The 19,716-nt window shown below is 38.1% G+C and overlaps 1 protein-coding gene across 7 annotated transcripts in view; it reads left to right on the plus strand.

Annotated features, from left to right (window-relative positions):
• IFTAP (intraflagellar transport associated protein) overlaps positions 1 to 19,716 on the plus strand; it is a 58,702-nt gene that overhangs the window by 9,557 nt on the left and 29,429 nt on the right. For 4 of the 7 annotated variants that reach the window (XM_072969806.1, XM_031681025.2, XM_072969805.1 and 1 more), the window contains 2 exons: positions 4,023 to 4,137; positions 8,724 to 8,879. In XM_072969806.1, coding sequence (XP_072825907.1) covers positions 8,747 to 8,879 — 133 coding nt within the window. In that variant the 5' untranslated portion in view covers positions 4,023 to 4,137; positions 8,724 to 8,746. Of the gene's footprint in view, positions 1 to 4,022; positions 4,138 to 7,685; positions 7,737 to 8,723; positions 8,880 to 19,716 lie in introns of all 7 variants that reach the window. The other 3 variants (XM_015250015.3, XM_015250014.3, XM_072969808.1) reach the window with 2 other exon arrangements.

A 19,716-nucleotide genomic window follows, 5' to 3' on the forward strand; every position in this document is an offset into this window, starting at 1 on the left:
AAGAAGGGGATAAGTTTAAGGGTGGATGCCTTTGTGGCACAGTTGTTCTGCAACACAGATAAAATGAGCATTGATGGGACATGGCATCCCATGTGAAAGTGGGATTACAATTGAGCTAATGAATCTTTTATGATTGAAATCTCATCACATGATTATAGAGCTATAAAGTTGACTTAGAAACTCTACTACCTTATGGATTCACAGCTTTATCATGGACCCTGAAAACAATGTTCACTGAAACACTCACTGATACTGCCCATAACTCATGGATGTACTTAATCACATTTCTAAGGATAGGAGATCAATTTTGAATATGGTTGAAATATGTGTATTGTGTGTTTGTCTTGATAAAATGTAGTAGTGTAGAGGTCAATTAATATGCTTGTAGGAGTTTTGTTAGGGGGTAAAGGAAGAGTATTTAGTTGTTGTGATTACACAAACTCTTACAGTTTTCAAAAAAGTAAACAAAGATGGTAGTGGAAAGGTGATCTTCCTGTTTTCCTGAAATTTGTCTTATGGGTTTATCCTTCAGCTTCCATATCCACAGGTAATTTGCTTTAAAAAAAAAAACAATAGGAAGTTCGAATGCTTAAGTGTTTGCATTTCTGTTTAATGGAATTAATAACTGTGTAATTGAAAACAGTCTAATAGTCAGTTGACCTGCCTCAGTGCGTCAACATAGACATTTCTGGATTGAATTAAATAGCTTGGAGGAAGACTATATTTTGAGGAAATAAAATTGATTTTATACAGTCTGTTGATGAACAGCAAAGCTTAATGAATGATGGCCTTAAGAAACCTCATTACAGTGGCTTGGATGGATGAGCAGGAAAGGGAAGCAGATTTTTCAAAAGGAAAGTTTCTGCTTAAACATTAATTTCATAGATTAGTACTATTCCCATCCCCAGAGCTTTTGGCAACAGGAAAACAATGAACACGCCCAAATTCCAACATTCTTGGTAAACTTTTAGTGATAATTTTCTGTTCCTAAATTTCTTTTGCCTTAACTGGCTTACCTTTCTTCTCCTGCTCCTTCAGCTCCTTTTAAAACTTTTAATTTTGAAATATAGATCCACAGGCTAGACTTGCATGAAGTTGCAAAGAAATGTCCAGGGAGATTCCATGCCACTTTGCTCCAGCCTTTTGCAATGTTTACATCTTGTATGAATGTAGGATAACAGACATTCTGGGGAATTGATATTGGTACAATCCACAGAACATACTCAGATTTCACAAGTTATATGTACACTCTTGTGTGTGTGTGTGTGTGTGTGTGTGTGTGTGTGTGTGTGTGTGTGTGTAGCTCAACTGTATCACGTGTATAACCTTGCATAACCACCGCCACAATCACAGCACTCAGCTGTACCACCATTACAAGATGTGTTACCCCTTTATAACTACACCCATCCCCTGCCCCTTCCCTGACTCTAGCAACCATTAATCTGTTCTCCATCTTCCTAATTATGTTATTTCATGTTAAACAAATGGACTCATGCAGTATGTATGTAGTCTTTTGAGACTGGCTTTTTTCACTTAGTATAATTTCTTCATGGCTCATCCAAGTTATTGCGTGAATCAATAGTTTCTTCCTTTTTATTGCTGAGTATGAATTCCATGGTATGGATGTACAGCTGTTTAACCATTTAGCCATGAAGGGACATTTCAGTATTTTCTAGTTTTGGGCTATTACAAATAAAGCTGCTACAAACATTGGTGTACATGTTCTTACATAGAAGTAAGTCTTCATTCTCTGGGATAAATGCCCAATAGTGCGATTGTTAGTGTGTATGGTAAGTCCATTTTTAATTTTGAAAGTAACTGCCAAACTATTTTCCAAGTGGCTATATCATTTTACATTGCCACCAGCCATTATGAGTGATCCAGTTTCTCTGTATGCTTGCCAGCTGGATCACTCTTTAAAAATATGTTTCTCTGTATGCTTGCCAGCATTTGGTGTTATCAACATTTTTCATTTTAGCCATTCTGGTAAGTGTGTAGTGGTATCTCAGTGTGGTTTTAATTTGCATTTCTCTGATGGTTCATGATACTGAATGTCTTTTCATGTGATTGTTTGCCATTTATATATCCTCTTTTGTGAAATGTCTGTGAATGTCTTTTATCTTTTTTGAATGGCACCTTTTTCTTTAACTTAGAGTTTTGAGAGTTCCTTATATATTCTATATGCTAGCCCTTTATTGGGTATCTGATTTATAAATACAATGTTTCTTTCATCATCTTAATAGGATGTTTCACAGAGCAAAGTTTTAAATCTTGATGAGGCTTATTTATCAATTTTTCTTTTATAACTCATGCTTTGAGTATCAAGTCTAATAACTCTTTGCCTTGTCTAATGTCCTAAAAAACTTTTCCTGCTTCCTTCATAAAATCCAGTCTTGCCTTTATATGATTTTAATGTTCTTATTCCTAGTACATCCTTCATTTTAAGATAATTTCACTAAGTTTCATGTTGTTCTAATTTTAACAAATAATCATGAAACAGGTTATCAGAGTCATTCCTGTTGCAAAAGTGGAGTCTTGAGTAGAATACATAGATTATAATCCTCTTTGGGGAAGAGACTAGCTCTGTTTCTGTTATGGCAACCTTTGGGATATCTATGTTCATAGTAAGCATGGACTGAACCCACTTTTTTTTTTTATTAGATGTGGTTTGTTACTGTGGGTGTGGGTATCTTCTCTTTCTCTTTTCTTTAAGGTGAGATTTTTATCAAGGAAAAGGTATAACAAACTTGCCTGCTTCCAAGGCCTCTGCACAGATAACAATATATAACTTCTCTCTTCCAAAACTTCATAGTCAGGGGTCATCTCTGTGCCTCTCCTCCCGCCTAGCAAATGCTTCCTTTACTACTCTCTGCAGAGGGCGTACCTGGGGGAATTATATAGAAGTCTAGATGCTCGTGCTGTCAACTTTTTTGGTGATAATGGAGAATCCCATGCCTTTTAAGTGTTAGAAAAAGCTTGTTGGGAGAAGCTCATAACTTGAAGTGCAGTATATTCTTTGATGCTAGAATTGTTTTTATCTCATCCTGATGAAAAATGGTAAAGGAATTTAGATCCTTTTCTGTTTCCTCAGAAGCTTTGTATTTATGCCTTTCTCTTTTCCTTTGTTTTCTTGTTTGTATTGGTAGGTGTCTGAAACAGTGGTGCGTATATGTGTGTTTGTGTGTATGTGTGTGTGTGTGTATGTGTGTGTGTATATGTGTGTGTGCGTGTGTGTGTATGTGTGTGTGTATGTGTGTGTGTGTATGTGTATGTGTGTGTGTGTGTATGCTCTGCCTCAAGGTATTTTGTATGTTATTGGGGTACAGGATGTAATTGTAGTCAAAGATACGGATACACCCAACCGGGGTGAGATTGCTGCTTTTTTGCTAAATTCCTAATAACTTCATGTATGCCTTAAAAATCATAAGCATGAGCATTTCATTACTCTTTATGATATGGGAACCACAAGATACTGCTCATCAGTAGACAAAAACCTCATTGAAATTTTCTTTCCCAGATTCATTCATTTGTTTTCTATGGTTGGATTAGATGACCTTTAGATTTCTCTCAGCTCTGAGACTCTGGCAGTTTCTGTCATTGGATTTCTTTCTCTCTTCTTAATATTTTCTAAATGACATAAAAATATTATATGATGCAAAATCATTGTTCAGTCATGACATGAGAAGTCGAGTCTCTTTTATCATATAAATAAATCTGTACGTTTACAATGTAATTTGGTCTTTTGAGATTTGCCGATTTTCCAAAGTACAAAAAGGAAACCTAGCCTGTGAAGTGCCAAGGTTGATGGTTTCATTCCTCAGGCGAGGTGAATTATTTTTAAACTATCCCATTTTACCTTTCACCACAGCAGAGCTTCTAATTGGGCAGAACTATGAGAATTTGAGAAAGTGAGTTTTGATAGACCCTGCAAAACTCTTTAAAAATATGTTATTATTTATTACTTTCAAGTATCAGTGGTAAACATCACAGTTTAAAAAAAAACCTTTTTTTTTTTTTTGCAGACATACAACTCTGTGCTGTTAAAAAGCAGGTTGTGTACTTTGAGAAGAGACTAGCTCAGGGCGACTTGTGTCTTAAGGGTTACCACTGAGTCTCTGAAAGTTGTGTTCAGGTCAGGTAAGTCACATTAAGCAGGGCTCTGAAGATAAGCATCAAAAGCATCAAAGATGTGCTAAATCAGTGGTGGTAATTCCACCTATCATGTTTCATGATGGTGTCTGTAACGGAGCAGGACTCTGTGGGGCCTTCCGGGACAAACCCCCCACACCCCTACCCCACCATGTCCTCCACCTGCCTCTTTTCTGTAAAAAGGCTTTAGTCTCCGAGACCTTCCCTTAGTTCCAAAGAGCAGATTTAAGCATCTAACTAAGGAAGTGAGGGAACTCAGAAACAAAGGAAAAACAAACCTGACATAATCTTTTCCATGACTGTTAGCTTGAACTGATGTCTTGCTTTATGACCCCAATCTGTCGAGATAATGTCCTGTGGCTTCAACCAGCTGGCCCCAAGCAGATCTGAGACTGATGACATGGGAAGGGTCAGTTAAAAACTGAAACTCCTAAACCATCATGAAGGCTCTAAGTAAATAATAAAATGTCTCATCCATTGCTTTTGCCCACTCCTAGAAAAAAAATTACAAAAGACAAACATTTGCCCCTTTTCCATAGAAGGATTGACAGTGGGGGGTTATAGCCATAGCGTAAGCTGCTCCATCTTGAGCAGCACAGATTTTCAAACTTACATGCATTTTCCTTTCCTGCGAACCCTGGCATGTCTTAGAGCTATTTTGATAATGACTAGTTGACTAGGAGAGAGCTAACCTTGCTTGCTTAAGAATCCCAGAAACTAACCTCAAGGACACGGTAACAGAACGACCCTGAATTGAAGATTACCTACACCACCACATGGCCAGCTTCGAGACGCTTATCAGCGCTGACTGCGCTGTTCTGCACATGGGCCCCTACCTGTACACCCCTGAAACTCCCCTTTAAAACCTTTGTCTCCTAACCAGCGACTTGAAGATGGTCTTAGGACGTTAGTCCACCATCTTCCCAGGTTGCTGGCCTCCTGAATAAAGCAACTTTCCCTTTTCTACCAACACTTGCCTCTCTAGTATTGGCCTTTTGAGTGGTAAGCAGCTGAACTTGGATTTGGTTCTGGCCTCGTTTGGTTATATATCCTTTCAGAGGGCACATGACACTAACTGGCTTGGGCAGTTGTTAGTTATTTATTATTTGATAGTAGAGAATGGGACTTCAGGGAGGTTATGTGATTTTCTTGCTCTTAGTGACCTGGTAAGAAAAGAACCCTGTTCCTAACCAAGCCTGTGGTCTTCCTGTGAAGTTTATGGTCCAAGCAGGGCAGTGCATCCTCCCAGTGTTTCCTACTGGAGGCTGTGATTGTGAAAGTGTTACTTATGATCTACTAGTAGATATTTATACACACTTACTTATCAGCACAATATATTCTGACTCTTTTATGTGGAGCATTAAGCCTTAACACAAAAACTAAACCAAAAAAAAAAAAAATCCTGTTATCCAGGCAAGTTTCTCTCTCTCTCTCTTCCTTTTTCTCTTTTAGAAAAATACTTCATGATAAAAACACAAACTACTGTGAATGGTAACTGAAAAAGCATTGCTTCCTTCTAGAAAACCACTAGGATTTGCATAAACCACTTGACTGTCTGGTAAATGATTATCTGCCCTGTCAGTCTCTGGGGACTTTTAATGAGAGGTTATTTGTATTTTTGCTGATAAGGAAAGTTCTAAATTTGAAGGTGGATATTTGTTAAACTCTTTAATGACAGTTTGTAAAACTGGATTCTCCAGAAGTCTTTTAAAAAGTCAGTAAAAAACGTAACCCCTTCTGTATTTTGATAACCACGTGAATGAAATGAAAGGCATTGAAAGATTTTGAGTTTGTGCTGTGCACAGCCTATTAATTATTTCCCTTTAGTAAAACTGAGATGTGTTAAGGCTAACTACTCAAAATGTTACCAGTTTGAGAACTGCAAAGAAAGTTTCAAGGAATTTCTATTATCGCTGTTAAAGCATTCATGAGAAGACATTTACAGCAATATAAAATACAGCCTGGCAGCTTCTGTTTGGTATTTGCTTGCTGAAGTAGATTACCTGAGATGGTTTGAGGAAGAGACTGCTATAATACAGTGTTGGAATTTAGTTGGGGTACCTCTGGAAAAGCAGATTGATTTGACATTCTTGTAATTAAGAACATGTCCTACTGATGGTTAAATAATAGCCACCTTTGAATTTATCCTTATTTATGATCTAGCAACTCCGGGCGTAATATATTAAACTTTGGATTGCTGAAGCCTGGCAGTGTTACAGGTAAATTTGCATAAACTATAGCTGGTGCCTCTTCCTATGTCTAATTTTCAGGTACCAGTAGCTTGAAACATTTTCTTTCATTTTGAGTTGGTGCATAGCTGTGCCTTTTATTTCACTTGGACTTTTACAACATCATGTTTTATCTAGGGTTGTGATGCATCATAAATTCTCTTGATTGACCTTTAGGTAACGTTGGTACCTTCAGAGTCAAAGGGGTCACAGTCAAAACAGGTCTTTGTGTAGACAAAAGACAGAGCACTAAGACTGATCCATCCTTGTCCTCATCCTCATCCTCATGACCACCAACCACCATCAGCAGTTCTTGAGGCCCCATGTGTACTCATTTCATCCTCGTAACAATCTTAGGAGGTACTTGTAGCTTCACAGTTCCTATTTAAAACCCTTGGGGTCAGATGTGTATCAGATTTCAGAATTTTTTGGAGTTTAGAAATGTAATCAGGGCAAATGCCACATGTTACAGGAAATCTCCAGTGGGGTCTGGGAAAGCACCCATTATTTTTTTCAGGAAAACATGCATAGTTACACTATTCATACTGAATAAATGAAAGCCATAAATACTTTCATGTTAATTCAGGTCAGGTCTTGCCACTAAATGAATTTGGGTATCATCTTATGAATACATTACTTTTCCTGAGCTTTTTGGTAAATACCAAATAAATAAAGTTAATAACGGATACCAGATTTTCACCCTTATTTTGGAAATACAGAAGAACCATGGTGCTTTCTCTTCTTGCTATATGGTATTGGAGAAACCCTCCTTTCTATTATCCTCCATGAATTACACTGGCCACTTAGGCTGTAATTATTCTCCAGCTTTCTGTAGATAGTCATTTTTCTGAAAGCTATGTAAGAATCATATTTCACACAGAATGAATGGAATTTAACAAGATGAAATATCACAACTAAAAGCAAAGTTCAAACTGTGCAAGGATTGAAGCACTGTGTCTTAGCTGACCAGCATTTAGTTAGTGGAGTATTCAATGGACTGACAGTGTGAATGGGCCACTATGTGAATATGATCATGAGGTGCAAGAGTGCCATATTTAGAATGTGAGTTAGTCAAGTCTCATTGTATCCAGACCTCCTCTGGAGTCTTGTCTTCATTTCCGGATGGCATATTTTAAAGGGATGCAGGCAGTGTGAAGTTGCTTCCAGGTAGATGGATCAGGAGGGTGAAAAGATTTGAAGCCATGTCATATTAGGTACAGGTACAGGGGGTTGGGCAGGTTTAGTTGAGTGTTTTGTCAACTTCCAGCAATATTTGAATATAGTACCTGCTCAAATGGGTAATTTAAGCTTACAACTGATGGACGGCCAGCTCTGTGCCACACCCTGAGCTACAAAAAGGTATGGAGACTTCCTTTCTCAGGCTTTGAATCTAATAGAGGACACAGAAGTGTACACAGCCATTTCCAACCCAACATAATAAGCATAACAGTAGACACAGAATAGAGGGGCAGCAGAGAGAAACTATGATTTGCTTTTTCTGGGGTGATGGGAGATGGAAAACTAAAGCCTTCAGAGAGAAACTGAATTCTGAACTGCGTTTTGAAAAGGAATTTTGTTTAAGTGAATGAAGTGAGAAGATTGAGAAAGGACAGAATAGGCTTGTTCAAATAGTTGGAAGGATATGATGTATAGAAAAGATCAAAATTATACAGTCCCATCTCAAGGCTCAGGGACCAGTTGGGATAGGGTACAGGGAAATGGATTTAGACCCAATTTTAGGAGGAGGCTTTAACAAAGGCTCCAAAGGCTTCTTCCAGAGTCCCCAGACCCTGGATGTGTTGAAGCACACACAAGTCTACAACAGTGTGGAAGGAGGGGTGTGTCATGCAATGTATAGAGAAACAGTGAGGTGCTTAAGGGCATGGGTTCTAGGATCAGATGTCTAGAAACAGCACTTCTACCTATTCTGTATCTGGGCTAGAATTGTTATGAAATTAACATTAAAGTGCTCAGAATAGTATCTGGTACCCAGTAAGTGCCAAATAAGTTGTCGTCTTTGGATGCGTGGTTGGTTGATTTACTCTTTGAAGTTCACCTCACCTTGAAAGATTTTGAATTTCTAATTGTGTAACTGTGATAAAATTCCTGTGAATTAAGAAGATGGTATTAAGGAAACTGAAGCAAAAATGAAGTGAGAGTTAACAATTCAGCAGTTGAGGTATGAGTGAAAGTCTGGTCTCTTGAACTAGGGCTTATTGCTCTAGTAACTGTCTTGATCTGTCCTTTTGGGGCTTTGGAATCCTTCCACCTACCCATCTAGGGTATTTTCAAGAGAGGTTGGTACTGCACAGCTCTCTGGAGCCCATGTTTTTCTTTGTCTCATAGATGAAGTGGCCTTGTGAATAGGAATGCCTGTGCAGATACCAGAATTGGAGATGATGGATGAAGATCGGTTAATTGAAGAAGCCATGGACAAATTTGTTAACTGTCATGAACAAACATATGAAGAATTTCTGAGCACTTTCCCTCATCTTTCAAAAGGTAAATGGAGAATAAACTTTCTGTAGTGGTAGAGATCAAGGATTTTGTTATAACTTTATGTCTTTGCTGTCTTTTCAGAGAGACTATTTTATAAGCATTCATTCATTCCATTTGTTTGATCAGGTAATTCTCACCAGGGCATTCGCAGCTGATGCACGTAAACACCAGCATTTTTATCCAACCAACAGCTATATTACGGAGACAGAGCCACTGAATTTGATAACTAAAAAGAATGTGAGAAATCATTTAGAACAGTCCCGTCATTATATTTTTGAAGAAACACAAGTGCAGAGAGTGGAGGTTTTTCAAAACATATTTTAAATGTTTAAGAAATATAACCTAGTACAGGGTAGGGATTCACATATACACATTTGGATTCTGGCATTGCCACTTTCTGGCGTGGGCGGCAGTCATTGAGTAAATGGGGAATAATAATAGTGTCTTAAAAGTTGATGAGGGTTAATTGACATAATCCATATAAAACTCTTAGCATAAAGCTCAAACCTGTGTTGTGTGTTTCGTAATGTGTTTGGTTGCCAATATCACTGATGAACATAGATGCAAAAATCCTCACCAAAATACAAGCAAATATAATCCAACAGCACATAAAAAAGATTATACATCATGATCAAGTGGGGTTCATCCCAGGGACACAAGGGTGGTTCAACAGACACAAATCAATCAATATAATACATCACATCAACAAGAGAAAGGACAAAAACCACATGATCATCTCAATGGATGCAGAAAAAGCATTTGATCAAATTCAACACCCATTGATGATAAAAACTCTCACCAAAGTGAGTATAGAGGGAACATATCTCAATATAATAAAAGCTATATATGGCAAACCTACATAGTACTCAACAGTGAAAAACTCAAAAGCTTCCCACTAAAATCTGGGACAAGACAAGGCTGCCCACTATCACCACTCCTATTCAACATCGTCTTGGAAGTCCTAGCCACAGCAATCAGGCAAGAGAGAGAAATAAAAGGGATCCAAATTGGGAAAGAAGAGGTAAAAGTGTCACTATATGCAGATGACATGATACTACATATAGAAAACCCTGAAAGGTCCACACAAAAACTACCAGAGCTGATCGAAGAATTCATACAGTATTGTTGTTTCATTGAGCCAGCATTTAAACGTTGGGATATATTACATAAAAATCTTGATTTGTGGGGTTTTTTTTTTTCCTAATTAAGTGAGCAGATCTGTTGCCTCTTATTTCCCTGCTGTCAGTATCAGCTAGAGCTGGGAGCCCTTGCCCTGTGACCTCCCTAATTTGACACACTCTCTGTCTCTGCCACACTCTAAAAACGTGTGTGTGCCTTGCCTGCTTCCTTCACTTAAGTGGCTCCTGGAGGCACTGAGTTGTGCTTCAGATTGCCACTGGCTTGCTCTCAACCTTGGTCCTTTCTGGGTCATTGATCCGCATTTGGGAGACTGTTGACCTGGCTGCACACTGGACTCAGCTGAGGAGCTTTCAGAGCATCTTAAGACCAGGGCCCAACTGTGGCCTGGGAATCGGGGTTTTATAAAACTTCCTCTGGTGATTCTAATGTGTACTGAAGACTGAGAACAGGGAGTTTCATAATCTTTGAGGTCATGACAATTTCAGGATACTCGACTTCATGATTTGAAGCCCTAGTTCACGTGTCCTTAACAAAAATAAAAGAAGGGCAGTTATACTGAAGGGTAGTGATTCTAACCTGTTTCTTTTATTGTGCGGGGTAGTGGGGATATTGTTATGTGTTTTGTTTGCACTTAAGGGAAATAGAGAATTTAGGAAGTATCTAGTTAATCTGGGGCTGTGAATGATCTATTCTGGCATGATACATGGATCAAATTAATTTTGATAATGGCCAAATCATCTTTTGGTCTGTGATCCTGAGTTTAGGAAGATGTTTGCTTTCTCTGAGCCTAATGATTTAGTTCCTTGTTTTCTGGACCCAGATATGGTGGTATGAATGGCTGCCGTAGGGTGTGGAAATAAGGGTAAAACCAACAGGATTAATGCATTTTGGTATGCCCAGGGCATTTTGATAGCCCAGATTATTTTGGAAATTATTTTCAAGGCTGGCTTTATTTTTGTACTCTGAAAGAGTTAAGAACTTCTCGCAGGGGCTTGGGTATTTTAAGGAGGTTATTACTCTGTTTTTGTTTTTGGGATAGGGAGTCTGTACTGTTTTCAGATTTCTGTATGACCGTTGCATGCCAATAAAGAAACTGTTGCAGATGTGATGACTTCATTTTGAGTTCAGTTTTGGGCCCCAAATTGAGCTGAAGTAAATGATGACGCAAGTCACATAAACTGCATCTCCAAGCACACTGTTTTTTTTTCCTTTCAAAATATCCCTAGGCGCCAGTTCACATTATAAACTAATGACCTGAAAAAATTCCTCCTAAAGCACAATGAAATGCGAGTGCAAAAATATGTCTTAAATCAGTATGTGTCCTTTTTGCCCCCCTGAAACATTTAAATGCCTTCTGAGAATCCAAGCAGGACTGAGGGTCAGCCTAAGAGTCTAATGATAGTTGACAGAATCAATCAAAGTGAATGTGGTTAATTCTGTTTTAAGGAAGACGTGAAAGCCATTTCTTTAGTTTTCTCCTTCTTTCTAGCCCTTCATTTCACAGTGTGTTTGGTTGTCTTGCTGATACGAAGTGGAATCTTTTCTCTGTTAAGGTGGTTATCACCACATATACTTATGTACATTTCTTTAGAGAGTTTAGTTTCTCAAGTACATTTCCATTTCCACTGATTGACTGTTCTATTTATTTTTATATTAGTTACCTGCCAGAATGCTTATGGGATTCATTTTCTTTCCAAGAGCATTAAAAGGGTCAGTAATCCTATTAAAAATATTTCCCTGGAAAAAATTAAACTATAGCCTTATTGAAGAAATTCACATTACTGCTTCAGACTCTTAGAAACCAGTTGGAAACTTAATATTATAGTGTAATTCTCACTTCAGTACCTTTGTGTTGAACTTATTTTGCAGTTGTTTTTTTTTTTAAGTAGCTTTGGTTTTTAAAATCACGGTGTATATTTGATGATAAATCCAATGTTTTATCAAAATGTTTAAAGAACATATTAATTATTAGTTTTAAACAGACAGTTATAATTGAATTCTCAATAGTATCTTAATTCAAGAAAGTTAAGACCAAGTTGTAAGGCTTGTATTAGAAAATCAGCATGCAGATTTTGGTTTTATTCATTATTGGTGAAGACATTATTATATTTTTAACATTATTGTGGGTAAAGATAAGAGGCTGACTTTCAATCTTTGGTATTTCAGTTTCTTTGTGAATATGATTAATTTATAGTCCTTTTTAGATTATCTGCCTAAAGGAAGTAAATGCCTCTTCCTTCGTGTCTCATATTTCTGTCTTTTTTTTTAGGTTACAAAAGCACAGATGTAAATACTTTTATCCGGTTTTCTGTGAATGCATTCATCCATTTATTCATTCAGTAATTCACTGAGTGTCTTGTTATGGTCAGACTTTCTTGTTTTAGATGCTGAGGGTTCAAGAATAATTAAGATATGGTTTATGTTCTCAAGTACTCTAGTCTCTCTCTCTCACCCGCCCCCCCACCATTATTGTTCTGATTTTGTGCTTTAGGCTAAATGATTAATTTCCATTAAGGTTGCCTAACTTCTGCTTAAAATAGTTTGGAAATTGAACTGAAGCTACTGTGATTTCACGATTAACTCTTAAATAAGGCTTTGTTTTTCGTTCCCTCATTTTGTTCTTAAAATACCTAGGATCCGGTTTCCCAAGGGACTCTGCCCGCGTCTGTACCACCAGTAACAACAGCTCTCTCTCTCTCTCTTCCCTGCCATGCTTGTTGTCTGCCTCGGCCTATTTTCGTGTGTCTGGATCAAAGATTTTGTTTCTGATTTTGATCTGTAATTTCGCTCCTCGTTTTCTTTATGCCATTCTCATTTCACTTGCAATACATTGTGCTTTTAGCATTTTATTGTTCTTTCAGCATATCTTTGAAAAAACAGTTCCCGACAATTCAACCTCCCTTTCTCCCTTCATACTTGTTAATATTAGAATTAAATCCCCCCTTGGGTAGAACATTGTATATCTGAATGTTCTGGACAGATGGCCATGCCTGTGGCTTTATGATCTGGTGGTGGTCTGGTCTTTGTCCCAAAGTCTTAGTTTCGAAACCTCTAAAGAGGTTTCAGTTTTTCTTAGGTTTTAATAATCTTAGTAATCGTGAGAGAGTTTGATCTCCTCTTATTGATAAGCAGCTAACATTTATTAAGTAATAGGTATTATGTTTAGGATAATTAATTATGCTAATGATTATGCTAATGATTGAGATGTTCATAATTAATTGATCATCTCAATTAATCTTTATAATAACCTAGTGAATTCCTTTTTTACATTTTAATTTTTATATTTATTATTCTCAACTTACAGATGAGGAAACCAAGGCTTAAGTTTAAATAACTTGCTGTTATGGACTAAATTGTGTCCCTTCAGAATTTATCTGTTGTGGCCCCAACCCACAAAGCAACTGTATTTGGAGTCAGGGCCTTTTGAGAGGTAATGAAGATTAAATGAGGTCATGAGGGTGGGGTCCTAACTCAGTGTGACTGGTGTCCTCATGAGAAGAAAGAGACACACGGGGGATGCACGCACACAGAGGAAAGACCACGGAGGCCATGGCAAGAAGGCAGCCAAAGAGGTCTCAGGAGAAACCAAACCTGCCAACACCTTGCTTCATCCCTGACTTCTAGCTTCCAGGAGTGTGAGAAGATAAATCTGTGTTGTTGCAGCCACTCAGCTTGTGGCGTTTTGTTACGGCAGCCCTAACAGACTTGCCCAAGGTCATGTAACTACTTAGTGACAGAACTGGATTGTGGGCCTAGTCACCGTGACTGCAAATCCCACACCCTGAACCATTTTGCTTTTCTGCCTTCCTTACAGCATCGGGCAGGTCTGGAGATCTGGGAGTCACTGGCACGTGGATAATATAAGCCTTAGGAATGGGTGTGCCACCTCCAAATGTAGTTCTTCAGCCTTCTCCAGACTATGAGCTGCACGAAAGCTGGTGGCTTGTGGGTTTGTGGGTTTTGTCCACCATTGTTATTCTAGTGTCTAAAGCAATGCCTGATAATGTAGAATAAGTAGACGGTTAACACATATTTGTTGAATAAATGAAACAAAGAGAAGATAAGAGCATACAGACCAGCAGAAATAGAGACCAACCCCAAAGAGGCATCCATGTTTAGTGGATAAGCACAGCAAGAAGAGCCCACGTGATGCCCCAAGTTTGGACTTGATATACTAGCTAATTGGGAGCCACAGTAGAATTTCAGCACATGCCCGCGCGTGCGCACACACACACACACACACACATACACGCTGCAAGTGATTTTGAAAGGTAGAGGCGAAGAAGAAGAGAAGCAACTAGAGTCAGGGAGACTGGCTGGGAGGCCAGGCAGAAATACATATATGGTGGTATGGTCTCCAGTGGGGCAGTGGAGGAACAAGTGGAAAAGAAACAGGGCCAATGGGACACTGCAGTGTAAGTGAGGGATTGACAGCACTTGGTAACAGGTGACTGGCAGAGGATTAGGGAGAAAGATGAGTCACAAGTCTCTTGCCTGGGAGAGGCCCACCGAGGCCGAGTGACTTGTTCAGATCTCTCGTTTGAGGAGCCTTTTGTTTTTTTCCTTATTGAGCGTATGTTCTGTGAAGAGCTTAGAATCTTAGGTTGGGATTTGGTTTACACTTCTGGACTGATAAATTTTGAGTTGTCAGTTCAGCCAAAGGAATAACCACTCACACATGACAACTTCTAAAATATATGATTAAAAGTGAAACAAGTGACAGCACATAAAACAACACGCTTCGGAAGTTGACATATCATTTTGGTCCCCAAAGCTATCTTAAATGTGAACGTTAGAATGCACCTTTAAACTTGCACAGGGGACAAAGAGTCTTTTCCCCATCTGAAGAAGGAATTTAAAAATCTGTAGACAAATATAGAAAGCAGCTGGCCTTCTTACCAATTTCAGAGCAGGAAAGGAATTTTAGTCGAGCATAAAGACAGCCTTCTCTCATAAAAGAAAACACAACAGCAAAAAAGAATCCTTGCTGTGTGGCCTTTTGCAGTTGTTTTTTGTTGAGTGTTAGATGGAGACCAGCAGGCTAGCATTGTTTTGATACCCTTGCAACTGGCAGCTTGCCTGCTTGCGGAAGTTGGAAACGAATTGACCAGCTCTGTGCTTCCAGGTGGCACTTAAGCTGCATTTTCTGCGTTGTTGTTATCAGTCATTTAATTCCCTACTGAATATTGAGTGGTGTTTTTAGTTCACACGCCATTTGCTGCTTCTTTCTGTTTCCTTTTTTATGTTAGCCACATTAAGAAAAAAAGGCAACTCGGGAAGCACTTTGGCAAATGTGAGTTTAACAGTAAAGTGCACTATTGAAAATAACACAGCAAGTAGCAGTAAACTTGCTTTAACTTAAGACGTAAGCCCCTGGGATGTTAACTTCAAGAGAAATCTGTAGAAGGCGTCATATGAGGACTTGCTAATAAAAGTAACTAGGCAATGGAGACAAGCCCCACTTAATTAATCTGACATCCCAAGAGAGAGAATAAAGAAGCAGTAATATTGATTGATTGATTATTGATTGGGATGAAAAGAATAAAAGGAGAAGGAAAAAAGTTCAGTTTTATACTGATCATAAATTTAGTAGCTATCTAAATGTGACTTCTTTATCCCTACATAACATCAAATATCACATAGAACACTGAGGGAGGGAAAAAAGTATTGAATGAAGTGAACTAATTTATAGCAGAGTTCTATGGAAGAAACAGCCTCAGTGGTTTAACCTGTTCTTTCTCTTTGGGGGAACATCTGCAAACTGTAATTAAGCCGTTTTCATTTGTTTATCTATTTCTTTTGTCATCACTAAATCACTGCACTTAGGGGACACATTGACAAATTATGAAACACAGAAAACCGCTGGTTCAGTTGCAGAAGGAGTTCCCCCTCCTCAAGTTATAATGGATTTTTGAGCTGATCGAGCCATTTTGTTTTAGATTTGCTAGCATAAATCTTTAGCTGCAGTTGTTACAATTCGTATTTATTCTACTCATGAATATCTGGGCCATAAAGAGTTATTTGTTTTCTGTGTCTGCTGTGTTTTAGGTGTAATTGGATAAGGAAAGAAAATGTATGTAAGTATTTACAACATTTTGAATTATAATCATTAAATTAATTTTCCACAGTGTTTTTAATGCCTAGTATTTTGTTACAATAAATATTTTTCTAGTATGTTTTCTCAGTAAAGCAAGATATTATGAGAAGTTTTTAAATTAGGTTTATGTCCAAATAAATGAATCATTTTCTTTCTTTATAGCTTCTCAACACACACATATTTGTTATATAGTATATTTTATATGTGTATATAAATTAGAGAGGTGAACTTTCTTTGGCAAATGGAATTTTGAACTTTTACAAAACCCCAGCAAAGAATTACTCATAGCCAAAGAAACTTTCAGGTTGATCACTGTCAACCTTCAAGTAGCTAATTTAAACAATACGAAGAGCATGCACATTTGTTTTGTATGCATTCCTCTCTAACGTGTGACATTATTTATACTCGTTGTTGTCAATGTGTTGTTATACTTAATGGAAAGAGTTAAGTACTAGACTTAGGTGGTCATAAAACTGTGTCCTCTGATTCAGTGAATGGGCACGTATTCACATCTGGATGGTTTTAGCAAAATGTTCTTTCAGCCATGGAACAATAATATTTTCTTTGAAATGGTCAGCTAAACCCAAAGGGACACAAACAGGAAACTATGTTAACCAAACTCGTATCTCCCTTGTATGAAAATCAAACCACAGTCTGTCTAGTATGAGATTTGTGTGTGTGTGTTTGCCTTCCTATCTGGCTTCGTTCCAGGTGGGATAGAGTGACGTGACACCAGATGGCTCGCTCTTCTCGCAGCCCCTCGAGCACAGCTAGGACCATTATTCCGTGTTCACGTGCTTTCCAGACTTAGCCTGCTGTTGCGTTCGTGTGTGTAGTGTGCGAATCGCTTGTTTTAAAAAAGGGACTGTGAATCAAGTACCACTTTTTCTTGTTTTCCACCTTCTCCAAATTATGCGTCGTGTGACTTGTAGCCAGTCATCTAGTCCTGGGTATTGTGGTGTCAATCCAGTTCTTCTTGCTCACGTTGAGGTCGTTCCTGCTGTAATTCAGGCATTGAACTAGAATCTGGGAATGCACGATGAACGATGTGTTGTTCTTGTTTATTTCTGCGTGCTGGGTGTCCCACACGCTCCAGACGTGTGAAGGCACAGAGTGGTCTCTGTGCTTGTTCATCGTACAGTTACAGGTTGTCAGGAAGGCTGTGCTAAGTACCCTTTACACAGTGCTGATAAAACAGTATCCAGAACAGCGCCTTTGGTCTTGGGGGTCTCAATTTTAGATTGAATAAACACTACATGAGTTAAGAAAAGAGCAGTAAGAATGATTAGAACAGTGAATTTTTAGACTTTTTCTTGTTTTACTTCAAAGCTTGTTTTCTATTCAAAGGGTGTCGTAGAAGTCCTCTGGAAAAATGGAGGGCGTGTGAAAGACATGTATAATTTAAGTCTGTTCTTGCATTGCTCTCAGACGCCAAAGTCCGAGTCCTGTATTATTACAAATTTGTGCAGAAGAGGTTATTCTGTCTCATAAAGTTTGAAAACTCCTAAGAAGCATTTATTTATAAAGGGGGAAGAAAAAAAAGAAGACTCCAACTTTCTCCAACCTACGTGCGCAAAAGACGTTGTCTTAAGTAGATAAATCCTTGTGTAGCAGGCAGCCAGGCATGATCTGAGGGCACGGAGAAGTTACTTAGGTTGCTGGGATTTAGTTTTATGAAGAATTTGGCATATTGCCCTTAGATTTCTTATGTTGTTGTGGGCAGGGCCAGTGTGATGGAAACAATGCAGTTCTAGCCTTGGAGTCAGAAGACCTGGTCCAGGCATTTATTAATTCTTTGAGACTGCAGACCTGCCACTGACTCTCTCTGAATCTGTAAATCAGAGGTACTTCTGTCTGCTTGGTGTGTCTTATATGGTTATGATGAGAATCAGATAAAATATACATGAAGGTACTTAGTAGGTTTTAAAGATTTACTGAAGTGCGATGTTTTATGACTATGGGGACTATTTATGATTTAAAAGAGGAACATCAAGGTTAAATATTAAAGAAATCTTGATTATACAATATGAAAACTGTAAAATACTGTCCACAGTGTTAGTCATCCATACTCTAATCCTTGGTGTCATTAAAACCAACTATGTGTGGTAGGTATTGTGTAGCGTCTGTGTGCAATGTGTATTGTACATTGTAAGACTATACAATGCAGGCAGTAATCCTACACTGGCCTCTGGTGGATGGACTAAATAGTATGTCTACACATAGCCTTCAGGCAAAGGTGTTAATGTGCTTTGACAAAGATAAAATATCAGAAACTTCTTTTTAATTCTAAATTTTTAGATTCTACTCCATGGATCTTTGCTTGGGACTCCTACCTTAAGTATATGTAAAGATCAGCTGGGAGATGCTTATTAAAATGCAGGTTCCTGGGGAAATAATCCCCAAACTCTGATTTAGTAGTTCTAGTAAGCAGCCCGGGAGCCTTGACTTTAAGACCAGTTTTGAGAGACACACCCTAACCGAGATTAGGGAAGGGTATAGGAAGATGGATGAATTCCTCAAAATTCTATGCTTTTCTATATACTGCATTTCTCTAGAAATAAATTCCATAGCTTTCATGAAATAGTCCATACTTTTCACCCAAAGGGTAAGAACAATTATTTTAGTTTAAATATAACTTTTTGTTTAATTTCGCCATTTTATATTATCAAAGGTGCTTTGACAGTGAAAAAGCGTGACAGGTTCTAGGAATAATTTTACTGTGATCTTGCTAATCTCTGATACAGAGGCTAGGATATAATAGCTTACAGAATTTTAGGGTGGGCTTCGGTTCACTGTATATCTCAAGTCTGAAGGATTATAGCACATGTGTTTATAAACCAAAGTTACCCAATCACAGGGAAGTATGTCTACTTCTATTCTTGCCAGAAGAACTGCCATTAGCAAGTACACAGGGAAGAGACTTGGGAGACCACCTGGGCTATGAGGGCATCTTACTGCATGTACTGCTAGGAAATGACCCTCCAATAATTTTTTATTATTATATATTTTATATAATTTGCATTATATATATGCTATATAATTCATACATGAAGGTACTTGGTACGTTTAAAAAGTTTACTGAAGCATAAAATTTTATGATTAGGGTAACTATGATTTAAAAGAGGGACCACATAGGAATGTAGTTTGCTGCAGCCAGTATGGAAAATAGTGTGGAGATTCCTCAGAAAACTAAAAATAGACTTATCATATGATCCAGCAATCCCACTCCTGGGCATATATCCGGAGGGTACTCTAATTTGAAAAGATACATGCACCCCAGTGTTCATAACAGCACTATTTACAATAGCCAAGACATGAAAACAACATAAATGTCCATCGACAGATGACTGGACAAAGAAGTTGTGGTATATTTATACAATGGAATACTACTCAGCCATAAAAATAATAAAATAATGCCATTTGCAGCAACATGGAGATTGTCATTCAAAGTAAAGTAAGCCAGAAAGAGAAAGAAAAATACCATATAATATCACTTATATGTGGCATCTAAGAAAAAGACACAAATGAGCTTATTTACAAAACAGAAGCCGACTTGCAGACATAGAAAACAAACTGATGGTTACCAGAGGGGAAAGGGGGTGG

This window comes from Vicugna pacos, chromosome 10 (assembly GCF_048564905.1).
Source record: "Vicugna pacos chromosome 10, VicPac4, whole genome shotgun sequence".
In the NCBI taxonomy this organism is placed as follows: domain Eukaryota; kingdom Metazoa; phylum Chordata; class Mammalia; order Artiodactyla; family Camelidae; genus Vicugna; species Vicugna pacos.